The 14349-nt window shown below is 43.0% G+C and overlaps 1 protein-coding gene across 1 annotated transcript; it reads right to left on the bottom strand.

Annotated features, from left to right (window-relative positions):
* Positions 1–9654: 9654 nt before the first annotated feature.
* Positions 9655–13367, bottom strand: GJD4 (gap junction protein delta 4). Its single transcript, XM_003420723.3, has 2 exons — positions 12922–13367; positions 9655–11352 (listed from the first exon to the last, which is right to left on the bottom strand). The coding sequence occupies exons 1-2, from the start codon at positions 12983–12985 to the stop codon at positions 10202–10204; spliced, it is 1215 nt and encodes a 404-aa protein (XP_003420771.1). The 5' UTR covers positions 12986–13367; the 3' UTR covers positions 9655–10201.
* Between the last annotated feature and the right edge of the window lie 982 nt (positions 13368–14349).

Consider the following 14349-nt stretch of genomic DNA (forward strand, 5'->3'; position numbering starts at 1 on the left):
TTTGATCGTGTGAAAATCCAGAGGCAAAGGGCAATTAAACATCTGTAGGGAAAAACAAGGGCAATTAGACATCTGTAGGGAAAAACAAGGGCAATTAGACATCTGTAGGGAAAAACAAGGGCAATTAGACATCTGTAGGGAAAAACAAGGGCAATTAGACATCTGTAGGGAAAAACAAGGGCAATTAGACATCTGTAGGGAAAAACAAGGGCAATTAGACATCTGTAGGGAAAAACAAGGGCAATTAGACATCTGTAGGGAAAAACAAGGGCAATTAGACATCTGTAGGGAAAAACAAGGGCAATTAGACATCTGTAGGGAAAAACAAGGAAAATAAATAAAAAAATAAGAGGCTGCATCTCAACTCTGAGAGGATGCATAGTTGTTGTGATAAATTATCTCCTTCCCATGGGCCCAGATCGTCCCCAATTTCTCCATTACCCTCTGATTTCTCACTCCCTCTTTTATCCTAAGTGACCCAACAGACCTCTCAGATCTGCTGCTGAGTTCGGAAATCCTGTCTGGGCAGAGATAAGCAAGAAAGGAGGAGAATGAACAAAATGAGCAATGACCCATGAGTGTGGTCAAGGTGTATACTGCTGGAAGTAAATCAAGATTTTATTTTGGAGCTTAATAAGCTTGCATCCTAAATGTGGTCCAAGAGAGGCCTCTGCTGTTAAGGAAGCGTCCTGAAGTAGGATCGGTCTTAAGTCTTGCACATCTCTCTCCTCAGGAAAAATGTTACATCATCACAAATTCCCGGAGAGACCTGTTCATATTGTCTGACAAGCGCAGATGGTTCCACAGCCCAGGAAACACATCGTGACACATCTCTATGTCCCTCTCAGGTAGCTTCCACGTTTGTTTTTTCATTTGAACTTGACAATAAGCCCATGAAGTAAACCACCAGTTGTGGTCAAATGTTGACTCATGGTGGCCTCGTGTGTGCCAGACTAGAACTGTGCTCCTTAGGGTTTTCAATGGCTGATTTTGTAGCAGTAGATCAGCAGGCCTTTCTTCAAAGTCACCTTTAGGTGGACTAGAACCTCTAACCTTTCAGTCAGCAGCCAAGTGCATTAAGGCAGTCATATCATGCCCACTTCAGAGCTGAGAAAACAAGGTTCATAAACATTAAATAAGTTGTTTAAACAATAGCACTGGAATAATGACCTTTTGCTCCTACCTCTCAATTCAGCACTCTTTCCAACACAATTTGCTGTCTTGTCATATGATACGTTGATTTTTTTTTTTTTTTTAAGGGGGGACAGTTCATAGAAAGAAATAGAAGTGAGAGACTAAGAGATTTCATTCTGGTTCCTAGCACAGTGCTAGACGCAGAGTAGATGTTCAATAAATATTAGTTTATCAATGTAGCTCCTAGATTTTAATTTTATTTCTTAGCCTACTGATAAGACGCATACAGAGGCTGTGTTAAAAACAATAAGCACCTGCTGTTGTTGTTATTGTTTGCTATCATTGAGTAGGTTCGACTCGTGGTGACCTTACGTATAACAGAACAAAACATTGACTCGTCCTCCATCGTCTTCACGATCATTGGTATGGTTGGGTCCATTGTTGCGGCTATTGTGTCAATCCATTTCACTGAGGGTTTTCCTCGCTTTTAGCGACCCTTTACTTTACCAAACATGATGTCCTTTTCTAGCTTTGGTCTTTCCTGATGATGTGTTTTTCTGATACTTTTGGAAATTTCTAACAGTATGCATTTTAAAATAAACAAATACATTAAATGTATTAATAAACTATAATACGTGAACATCTGTTGCATATCAGGAGACAAAAACATGAATTGTGAGACATCATTGGTTCCTGTTTTCTAATAAATTATTTTCTTATTGGGGAAGAGAGGTCTAAGGGTCAGTAAAAGTGGAGATTGTACAAATACATTTGAGATGTTTAGGAAGTCATTGGAGATAAATGGAATCCAGAGATACAGGACCATCTTCATTAAGAGAATAAAGTTAGCAGGATTTTACAGGTAGTGGGAAATTTGGATACTATATAAAGTAAGGGGAAAAATGAGAAAAGTGTGAAAGAGGGTTGAAGCATAAAACACCCGTGGTAAAAAGACTTCAATCGGTTTGCCTGAGTAATTGGAGATCAAGAAGGATTCTCAGACTGTGTTGATTTTTGTCTCTGTATGCTTCCATGTGTATGTTTATCTGGATTTGGCACAAGGAAATGCTAGTAAAAAGCTTTCCAATTATAAGAGGAACATGCCGACTGATCATATAACAAAAATGAGGATGGTGGAAGAGGAAAGATTTTACCACTCTAATAATACAAAGTATAAACCAATGGGGAATTTTTTATTTCTGGAGAATAATATAAAATAGTGCATCAAAAATAAAATATACTGACTTATACTTACAAAACCAAAAGCTGATAAGCACCCATTAGAGCAAGGAGGAGGTAGGAAGTATGGAGTGGGTAGGCGTGGAAGGGAAAGGAGCCAGGTTAGCGACACACGATTGGTTAGCTGTGGAGTCTTTCAGCCTTACGATGGCCAAAGAAAGGAATTGTCAATCAACTTCATGGCCAGGTAGACAAACTGTTTATAATCACTAGATCTTTTAAACATGTCCTGCACGACTCTGTCCCACCCATCAGGGGAGGGAGGAGACTGTGTACTAAAATCTAATTTGTGCGTTTGACTTTTAATTTCCTGAATTCTCCATGAAACTCATTTCAGTTTGGTTAAGCTGCTGAGAAAATCTAGACACTTTGTTCAGCTCTATTTTCTGCCCTCACATACCTTCTCTCAGGCCACAGCACAGAGAAGGGGCTCAACAGAAAGTTCCCCAAGGAAGAGATTTACTCTATGATTGACAGGAGGGAGGAAAAAAATAGATGCACATATTTCAAAGGGAGGAGTGGAGAATAGCATCTGTTTCATTTCTAAGAAACATTTATCCCACAGCACAACCAAAATACAGCTGGCTGGATTTACCAGGCTCTGCTGCTAACCCGGTCCCTGGAATTGGAATGTCTACATTATGGGTGGGAGGCATTTCCATTGTGTGAGATCTTCTGCAAGTCTGTGCCTGAGATGCTCCTGTCTCCTCTCCTAATCTGTAAAGTACCACCCTCTTCATCACCCCTTCCCTGAATCCAAATTCAAACTCAGAAAACTAGAAATAGGTTCTCGCAGTAGATTGCAACAGCCTACCAAAAAAAAAAAAAAGGTCAGATTTATTAACTTTGTAAATACTACTTTTCTTGGCTATGCACAAACTGCTTTATAAGCATAAACTCATTAATCCTCTTAATCTTTCTTGCATTTTTGCCTCAGCAGGTAGTGAGCTGTATTGTTGGTTCAGAGTTTGGATTTCACCAATGAGTTCACATCCCTCAGTGAATTCGTGACTCTGCTGGACCACCTCAGAATCCACTTGGACACTCGCCTGGGAAGAAGTTTCTTAAAGTCCCTGGAAAGTTAGACTTAGACAATATCTAGCGAGCCTTTCATACTGTGCAAAGACCAAAGCGTTAAACTAAAACATGTGCACACATACACGCTTGAACCAACCAAAGACCCTTTCTTATTTAAAGTGATTATAACCTCAAAGAGGATGGTTTGAGAAGGATGAGATCTTGGTTCTAGGCTCATGTCACTGAGTTCTCTTCATCTCTGTCACCTCTTTTCTCCAGTTCCCAATGCATTCCAGGGCCTGAGCTAATGGCCTTGATTAGCTTTCTCTCCTCTGAGACCAGTCTGTTGGTCACTAAGAATTTATTAAATACGTCTTATAGGGCAGGTACCCCCAAAATTATTGCTGCTCACCAAAACTTCCCCCACCCCCTTTCCAGGCCCATAACTACACCAAATTGCATAGCCTTCCTTACACCGAGTTCTAGCTGATGAATGAGACCAGAAGTGCTGTGTACCACCTCCAGACCTGGCCTCTGCAGCCTCTCCTGCCCCTTTCTTAGCAACCCATGAGTGGAAGATGAAGGTGCCACAAGATGAAGGATCTCTGAGTCACCACCTGAAGGAGAGCTGCCCGTGAATCAGGAACACCTGATCTGTACTTTACAAAACTTGTTTTGTGCTAAGTGGTTAAAATTGAGCTTTACTTGTAAAAGTTGCTACTATCACCTTAACTTGAAGGCTGCCTCTACCCTAAGCAATTGAGTGACTTGGTCACTCTCTTGTGGGATCAGGTACAAATCCACGAACTATCTTGCATTTTTCTAGTGTACCAAAGACTAGGAAGACAGACGTTTCTTTCTTATTTAAAATCATCATAATTCAGACTTATGCAGAGAAGTGGATTGAAATCTCGGAAAGGAGGTTGGTGTCCATGTGATTTTCTACTATTTTTACCTTTGGGATACAGTCTTAGGTTTTTCCCTCCCCTTCAATGACTAGAACTATCTTTAGGGATTAAAAATCTAGGAAAAAACCCCAGAGGAGATTTGCAATTCCCTGTGGGAGAACATGAGGAAGATTAATGCCTCCATCGTCATGCTCTGATGAGGCATTCACAGTCCCATTAACACTGCCGACCAGGTCCCATAACACCAAAAGCTTCTTCTGGAATCTTGCTCTTGATGTGCTTGTGATCACATCAGACTTTCCCTGTGTCTGTCCACTCACCCCTGCACCATCATTCACTATGATGTGACATCAGTGAATTGTCCCAGAGCCTTCCCCACTTTCCTTGGGGCCCCCCATCTCGTCCATGGCAGTGCTTCTTGGGACAGCAGGCCTTTCATGTTATTACCGTTTACATCTTATTAAAACCTGCACTTGGGCAGTTGCCAGGTAAGAAAGGAGCTTATAAATTAACTATTAATGTTAACATGACATGACACTGATGACTCAGTAGTAGAATTCTTGCATTCCATGAGGGAGACCTGGTCCCATTCCCAGCCAACGCAACCTCGCAGAGCCACCATCCTTCTGTCAGTGGAGATTTTCATGTTGCTATGATGCTGAACAGGTTTCAGCAGAGTTTCCAGACTAAGACAGACTAGGAAGAAAGATCTGGTGATCGATTTCCAAAAACCAGCTGATGAAAACCCTATGGATCAACACAGTATGATTCCCAACCAATCATGGGAATAGTACAGATCTAGGCAGTGTTTTGTTCTTTGTACATGGGATCGCCATGAATCAGAGGCCTACTGGCCAGGAGCTAACACAACAACAACAATGTTAAAGTGGCTGACAGCCTCACATCTCATTGACAAATTCCCATACCTTTGGGGCACCTAAAGAGTCATCTAGTCTGGGCCCTTCGTTGCTCAAAGGAGAAAACTGAGGCCGACAGGTAAAGTGACCTAAGTGTTATATAAATGAACCAAAGATGGCCTCTGCAGGTTGGTCCCCAGGTTTTTTATTTCTTCATAGCAGGGTGAACTCCATTAGCCCAATAAGCCCACCAGTGCCAAACTCAAATTTTTACACATTCAGTTGCTTTTAACATAGCCCGTACTGATAGAGACTGGAGAAACCCCGAGAGTATGGCCCCCGGACACCCTTTCAGCTCAGTAATGAAGTCACTTCTGAGGTTCACGCTTCAGCCAAAGATTGGACAGGCCCATAAAATGAAAGGAGACTAAAGGGGCACACCAGCCCTGGGGCAAGGACTAGAAGGCAGGAGGGAACAGGAAAGCTGGTAATAGGGAACCCGAGGTTGAGAAGTGTGAGGGTTGACATGTCATGGGGTTGTTAACCAATGTCATAAAACAATATGTGTACTACCTGTTTAATGAGAAACTAGTTTGTTTTGTAAAACTTCATCTAAAGTACAATAAAAACAAAATAAAGTAGTCCACATAAGCAGATTTTTACCGCTTTAGAGTCTTCCTGCTTTGCATACCCCACAAAACTGTGCCCAACATCTGCTAGCTCTAGATAAGATAAACCCCAGAGTTATAAAGGCTGCAAATTCCTGCTTCCCTTTGGCACTCTCTGACCCAGGCTCCCCACCTTCCTGCTGAGGGACATCACCTAGAAATGTAAGCTCCTTCTCCACTCTCCCCAAGAGCCCTTTGCCCTCTTCCCCTTTTGGATGCCTCCCTGTGCCACTTGCCTTTGTATGTCTTATGTTATGAGGAACTTGCCCCACATGTAAACCTGTCAAAGAGTTCCCCCAATAAACAGCTTGTTTTTTGCAACACTGTCTTCTTATAGTCATATCTTTTTCCTTGGCCAGGCCCCAAATCCCTTGAACTCACTACACTAAGTCATGGTGGACACAGAAGAACTCAAAGCTTCTGCCCTTGATTCATTTCCTCTCCCCTTCTCTCTCATTGTCCATTCTTCCTAGGAGTATTTACATTTTTCCATGGAAAAAAAAACCTCAATGCATTGATTGGCCAATGGTAGGATTTGAACATCAGCAGAAGGGCCAAAGCAGCCCTTTACAATGCCACTCAAATAAAATCACACTTTTTTGTAAACCTAAACTTGAGCATAGGCTCCAGTAGCAGAAAGAAAGCAGCCATGCTCTTCCAGATCTCTTTGTGGCCAAGTGAGAACTCCAGCCCTGTCTTTGGCACCTTCATTTCCCACCTATTATCCAGGCACACTACACAGGGCACACACCATCAATATTTGATGACTTTATTCCCTTTTTATCACCCCAGTTGTTATTGAGGCTCATATTGTGGTGCTTTGAAGGGGCCGTGTAGCTCTTTTTTTTTTTAAATGGTAATGCAAAAAAAAAAAAAAATCAAACCCATTGCCATTGAGTCAGTTCTGACCCAGAGCAATGCAGCTCCAGAGAATTCTCTTCCCAAGTTTGGGAAGTCCACCAGAGTGGCATACTATAAGAGAGGGGGACCAGATTTGTTCCCTGAATATTTTAGAAAGATCAAACTCAAAAATCACATTTATGGAGTGCTTCCTATGTGCCAGCATTGAAGTACTGAAGAAAGGAGTCTAAATCATGGCTCGTGGCTTTCCATGGATTGAGAAGGAAGAGTTAGAGAAAAAGAAATTTACTGTATATGTTTAAAAAAAAAAAGGTACATTCACTTAAATAACTTCACACCAAATCCAATTTTGGATGATTTTGTAAAGTTTTTAGCCAATTACTTTGACATCCTATAGATACATCAAGTAAACTGTTATTCTCCATGCTGACAGATATTTCAGAGCCAAAGTCTTTTTAGAAGTTTAAAAAATGTCCATTGTTTTCATGAATACAGTAGATGACAGTCTGTGATTCATATTTTCCATTATTTCATGGAGGGAAAGAGAATTCCTGTTCCTTAGTTGCTCAATGTTTGGGGACCAGAGGATATTTTTCAATCATAAAGCTACACACTTTTTTTTCTCTCTTTTTTCTCTCTTGATGAAGAAAGATGTAGCTGGTTCATCTTATCCCACAGCAAATTTTTCCGTTATACTGTGTCCTCCCACCTGCCAGAGTCTGGGAGCTTAAGGCAACCCTAGGGCCACTATGAGCTGGAATCGACTCAGCAGCAACAGGTTTTTTGGTAAAGATCTAACACAGATCATGCATTTACTTTGGCCATTCCTGGGTGGTGCAAATGGTTAAGTGCTAGACTACTAACCGAAAAGTTAGAGATTCGAAACCACTGAGAAGTGCCTCGGAAGAAAGCCATAGTGATCTACTTCCAAACTGAAGAATCAGCCTGTGGAAACCCTGTGGAGCACAGTTCTACTCTGAAGCACATGAGGTTGCTATGAGATGGCGTTGACTAATGGCAACCAGTAGACTAAAACCAGAATGATGATAAGTTCAGAATGGCTCTTTTATGAGGCCCACCCTTAGTCCTGGGGCAGCTGTCTGTTGATACTGTAAACACAAAAAGCCTGAATACAAACCTTGCATGCTACAAAGCTCAGTTTTTCTCTCAGGGAGACCTTAACTGTACAATTCTCTAAAGGACACAGGCAAAAATTGGGCTAGGAAATTTGTAACACATCTACCCCACATATCAACTGCAAAAATACCCCCTGTCCATGGTGAGGACAATCACTCAACAGACATACACCAAGGGACAACTAAGCAAACCATGGATTCATCCCACATCCACAAGTTCTTTGTAACAATGTAAGATGTCCCTGTAATGGATTGAATTTTATCTCCCCCCAAAACTGTGTTGAAGTCTAGCCCCAGGTACCTGTGAACATGACCTTGTTTGGAAATAAGATCTTTGAAGGTATTAGCAGTTAACAGAAGGTCATACCCGAGTAGGGTGGGTCCTAATTCAATCCGAGTGGTGTCCTATGAAAGAGAAGAGACATAGAGGGAAGACAGCCATGTGAAAAGGGAGTCAACCTGTAGCTGCATGCCAAGGGACACCTGGAGCAACCAGAAGCCAGGAGAGACAACAATGGATCTTCCCCTAGAACCTTCAGAGGGAACATGGACTTCTAGTCTCCAGAACTGAGACAATAAATGTCTGTTCTTTTAAGCCATCCAGCATGTGGTAAGTGAAACCTGTGAGAGCCAGAACTCGACAGGACTGCCTGGTTCTTCTGGGTATCACAGTTTGTCCACTTCCGACTCAGTGCAGTCTTTCCACTTTTCTATCACTCATTTTAGTGGAAAATATTTGAGTTTTCCTTCCCTGACAGGTTTCCATCCACCTTACACAGGTTCTGGCTTTGGCAGGTTCTACTGTGCTTTGTTACAGTCCTAGGAAGTGAATACACCTCCTCAACCAAATTTTTTTTTTTTAATTTCTTGCGTTTTAAGTGAAAGTTTACAAATCAAGTCAGTCTCTCATACAAAAACTAATACACACCTTGCTATGTAACCCTAGCTGCTGTGCCCCTAATGAGACAGCACACTCCTCCTCTCCACCCTGTGTTCCCCATGTCCATTCAACCAACTCCTGTCCCCCTCTGCCTTCTCATCTCACCTCCAGGCAGGAGCTGCTCACAGTCTCATGTGTCTACTTGAGCCAAGAATTTCATATCAGTATCATTTTCTATTGTATATATAAAAAAAATTAATCCCTGTCTGAAGAGTTGGCTTCAGGAATGGTTCCAGTCTTGGGCTAACAGAGGGTCTGGGGACCATGACCTCTGGGGTCCCTCCAGTCTCAGTCAGACCATTAAGTCTGGCCTTTTCATCAGAATTTGAGGTCTGCATAAAAAAAAAAAAAAAAAATTTGTTTTATCCCACTGTTCTCCCAATCCACCAGAGATTTTCTGTTGTGTCCCCTGTCAGAGCAGTCATCAGTGGCAGCCAGGCACCATCTAGTTCTTCTGGTCTCAGGCTGCTGGAGCCTCTGGTTTACATGGCCCTTTCTGTCTCTTGGGCTCATACTGACCTTGTGTCTTTGGTGTTCTTCATTCTCCTTTGCTCCAGGTGAGTTGAGACCAATTGATGCATCTAAGATGGCCACTTGCTAGCATTTAAGACCCCAGACACCACTCACCAAAGTGGGATGCAGAACATTTTCTTAACACATTTTGTTATGCCAATTGACCTAGATGTCACCTGAAACCATAGTCCCCAGAGCCCTGTCCAGGCTACTCTCACCTTCGAACCATTTGGTCGTATTCAGGAAACTTCTTAGCTTTTGTCAACCAATTGTTTTTTAGCCATATTCCCCCCATTTGTCATTCCTCCTAAAACACAAGAAGTATGAAGCATGATATTACAATGCAATCAGCATGAATTTTATTAAAGAGGTTTGGAGAAATTAGATGCTAACCGACGTCTATTGATGACACGCATAACTTAAGCCTTTTTCCTTCAAGAAGAAAAACATGCAAAAATAAACAAAAAACCTCAGCGTAATTCACCAGGAAACATTACAAAATTAATGAGTTCTATTAATGCAAGAGAAAATGCTTTACACTGAGCACATACTATGGTAAGGGATAATACAATAGAATCAGCCAGAGTGTGGCATATTAAACAGTCTCAAGGTCATTGAGATTGACCTGACACTCTTCAGCCCATCATTGTAGCTACTCGTCAGCATTTGAAAGTTAAATAATTTTTTTCAGCAGAAAGCATTATCTAAATGAAATCTGCGTTGAGAATATATTAGAGTTTCTCATCAAGTCCGTTTGTCCCTATGGCAGCCCACCTTTCTGCCTGTTAACCTTCTCTGGGAACTTAGTCAAGTGGTAAGATTTCACAGGTGTCCCAGTGCATACTTCCATTTGAACAGGAGGGTAGCTGCCAGTGCTGGGGAGCTCAGTCCAGCCCCTACTGGGGGCTCACTGCTGGGTGTTTCCTCCTCACACCCATTCAGACCTTTTGGTTCTCAGGTGGGTAGCACTGCCAGACTTTGACAGCCGGTCAGGGGGCTGTAACTCAGTGGATGAATAGTGCCCTGCAAGCCGGCTCCGGGGGGCTGAGGGGAGCTCTCCCCAGTCAGCATGGCCCTCACGCCTTGGGTCCTGGGTGGCCTCTCTGTGGAGCCTGCCCCGGAGCTCTGGATGAGCCCTGGCCAGCTTCTCACTGGCTGAGGACATCACCTCACTCTCATCCTCGTCTGGAAGCTCCATCCTCCCCGACACAGCGGACTTCTCACTGGGGCTGTTGACGTTGGTCCTGGTACCCTCCTCTCGGGCCCACACTCTTGGGTGAATAGGCACCTCCTGTTCCTCCCATCCATCATCCTCACTGATGTGACTCCGCCTTCTCTCCAGGCTCCGAGAGGCCACGCGTTCCGCAGAGTGGCCAGGGGGAGACTTCAGGCCTTGGCTCTCTGTCCTGCTGGAGGAAGTTCTGGCCACCCGCTTGGGTGCTCGCCTCCGCCGCACCCTTCTGCGCACGCTACACATCAGGTCAGCGAGGCCGAGGAGGAAGGAGAGGGTGCTGACTCCCCAGATGAAAAGCATCATAATGGACTTTTCCGTGGGCCGAGAGATGTAACAGTCCACTACGCTGGTACAAGGAGAGTGGGAGCAAGAGAACCTCTTTGGAACCATGAACCCGAAGAGGAAATAGTGCAGGGCCCCAAAAGCTGCTTCGATCAGGGTGCGAAGAAAGAGGTGGGCGATATAGCCAGAGGAGAAGTCTGGGATGTCCAGGCCGCGTCCCTCCCTGGAGGGCCGTGGGTGGTGCCTCTCTGCGGTGGTCAGGTCCCACGGGGTGGGGCCCCCTTGGCCGCCATCGGGGGGGCAGCCTCCAGCCGCGGCGTGCATGGCTCCTTTGTGGAGCACGTAGACGCTGAAGACAGCGTAAGGGAACAGGACCGACACGCTCTGAATCAGCCAGAACCGAAAGTGGGACACAGGGGAGAAGATGTCATAGCAAACGTTGGAACATCCTGGCTGCAGAGTATTGCAAACGAACCTTTCCTGCTCATCTTGGTAGATGGGGTACCCTGCCAAAATGATCACCATCATCCTCAGCAGTGTCATGAAGATAAGCCAGATCTTGCCTAGACAAGAGGGAGCAGGAATGAGTGACAGCATCACAGCCATAGGAAGATGCTTCATCCCAATGACACTTTTTAGTGTTTACTGGACTGAGAGTGGAGAAATCAACAAGCCCCAATAAAGCAAGAATTTAATTACAGCAGCATAAGCCAGTCGGCTCATGTGACAAATATTTACTGAGCGCTGAAAGTGTGTCAGACACTACACTGAACCTATTCGTCTGAGAAATGTTTTCTGGTTAGCAGATTAAAGCAAGCATTATGTATTTAAAATGTTTTCATCTGACTCTGCTAATTCAGACTTTTGGTAATGTCCCCTGGACTGGACTATCTAGAAAGAATGTCTTGGTAAATAAATTGATAATGTAAATCAAATCTTACTCTTCGTAGAAGAATCAACTTTTTGAAGAATGTTAGCATATTCCTAAAACTGTATATAGCAAATACATGTTACTAATTTCAGTAAGTCTTCTTTATTTATGATAATGGTCCCTGAGATCTCTGTTTAATTATGGGGTTTTCATGTGATGTTGCTCTATTGTCCTTGAAATTGAAATGTCTTTAGGAACATTCAATTTTTCAGATGTTTCAATAATGCAGAATTCTTTTCTCCCTGTTTCAGTTAATATGAATTAATGAGGTTTGTCCTTCTTCAATTCATCATGAATAAATGAGGCCAGCCTAGAAGACCAAAATAACTTCAAAGCCCTGTTTTCAAGCCATGGGGCAACTGTTAAGGAACATGTTGAAGACACCGCAAAAAAATTGTCAATATTGTACTTTGTGATGAGATAGAGAAAATAGCACTGATAGCAGAAAACAAGGCTCTATTATAAACGAAGTCAGTTAAACTCAAAGAATAATATCATTACGTGATAAAAGCACTGACTCAAACTTTTAAGAATAAGTACGTTTTGTTTAAACTCTACAAAATAGCGAGCAAGTAAAGTATCAACCCACCACTTCTCAGGATATCTTAAGACTTTTCTCAGTCCTCTTTTTTATGACACCCACACCTCTCTGAAATTTGACTTGTCTTGAACAAACCCAGATATATTTAGTACTTTTTTGCTCAAAAAATATAGATATAAATTTAAGTTGAAATTTGGCTTAATGTGCATGAAAGAAAATACTAATCCATATAAATTAAGCTTTAAAAATAAATTCCAAAAAGATGAACAAGAAAAGAGCATAACCAAGGTATTAATTTCTCATTAGCTTTTACTGTATTGTTCCTTTTCCAGGTATTGTGAACCAGAGACTAGTTCCATATAATACCCCCCTTCCCATCTGCTTTAGTCTTCAGACATGGCCCTCAGATGTCGGGGAGCAGAGGCTGGGTGAGAGGAGTGATGCTCACACCATCAGCTCTCTGACAACTTCCTTAAATGACAAAGAGGAAGGCTGGAGTGCGCAGCCCCCTTGCCTTCAGTGACACAGGCCCTTCTTTTGGAGGTGGACCAGCCAGATGGAAATCAGGAAATAATTTCACCCTTTAGGAAGGACTCGATTCTAAAGTGGTAAAGAAAGCAAAAGCGGAATAGGAGGTTTGCAGGTTTCCAGGATACTCACCGACAATCGTCACATTGTAATTTAACGTGACGATTAGGAACCCCAGCAGGTCCAAATGTTCCATGCTTCGCCAATGTCACAAACTCCAAGCCGCCGGAGACCCAGTGTTTCCCACGGAGATGGGAGATCCTGGCAGAAGTAATTCTGTTTTAGCTACAAAAAGACTTCAGTATGAGGCTTGGAGATATGAAACGGAAGGGTTGAGTGCAGGAGGAGGAGGCCAGTTTTCCTGTCTTTGAGTTCAGAGGGCCTCCGAGCTGTTTGCCTCTGAGACAAGGCATTCCTGACAACTGCCTTGCCAGAAGACGACAGCAGGAGTCATCTCACATAGTGGGCTATTCTTACCCTCTGGGGCATTCCAAGCCTGTGGCACTGCTCAGATGTCTCCACCAGAAGAGTCAGACACTTCAGGATATAATAGAAGCAACCACTTTTAACTCAGGAAAGAAAACTTCCTCCCCCTAGCCTAGCAAACTTCTCTATCAAAAAGGTGTTTCCTCCTTGAAAACATTCTACTAAGTGGAGTAAGTCAATCACAAATGGACAAATATTTTATGATCTGACCTACATGAAATACCTAGAATAGCCACGTGTGTAGAAACAGAGCTTAGTAGTGGTTACCAGGGGCAGGAGGGAGGGGAAAGGGGCAGTCTTTGGGAAGCACTGAGTTCCCATTTATGGGGATAGAAAATGTGGCAGTGGATATTGGTGATGGCTGCATCACATGACTGATGCAAGTGGTGTCACTGAATTGTATACGGGAAAAATGTTGAATTGGAAAATGTGTGTTGTATGTATTTTACAACAACTAAAAAAATAGGTGTTCCATTCTTGAAAATATTTCCACAACCATCTTCACTTGTTGGAGAAGTCCTAAAATGTTCCTTTTGTCTTCTCTGAAGCATACCAACCATAACCCTAACCCACCAGGACCTTGCCCTTACCCTGAATTTCTTTGACATGGATGCAGCATAAGTCTGTACCCTAGACTCTTGTTCCAGCTTTAGACCACAGCACAGTTATTCTCTAGTTGCCTCCTGTGCACACGAACAAAAATAACTCTTCACTTGGAGACAACAAGCCTCGGTTCGAACCCCAGGTCAGGCATTTAGTCACTGAGCGAGTCATTAAATCCCTCCAAATAGCCTCATCTTACAAACAGGGAGAATCATACCACTCCACTCAGGATTTGGGTGAGGCATCAATGAAATAAAGGATTGGCAGGTCCTAGCACAGAGTGGGTCTGCAACAACTCCCATCAGTGGCATTTCACTCCCTAACTGGCTTATAAAACCTTCATAGATTCCATCTTCCTTTTGTATCTCTCAACCTCTTCTAGTCCAGGGCTGCTCCCAATGAATCTGCTTAATAAACGTCCTTTAAATTTGTAGTAAAATATCCATACCGTATGGACCTGCTGACATCAAT

The sequence above is a fragment of the Loxodonta africana genome, chromosome 4 (assembly GCF_030014295.1).
Source record: "Loxodonta africana isolate mLoxAfr1 chromosome 4, mLoxAfr1.hap2, whole genome shotgun sequence".
In the NCBI taxonomy this organism is placed as follows: Eukaryota; Metazoa; Chordata; class Mammalia; order Proboscidea; family Elephantidae; genus Loxodonta; species Loxodonta africana.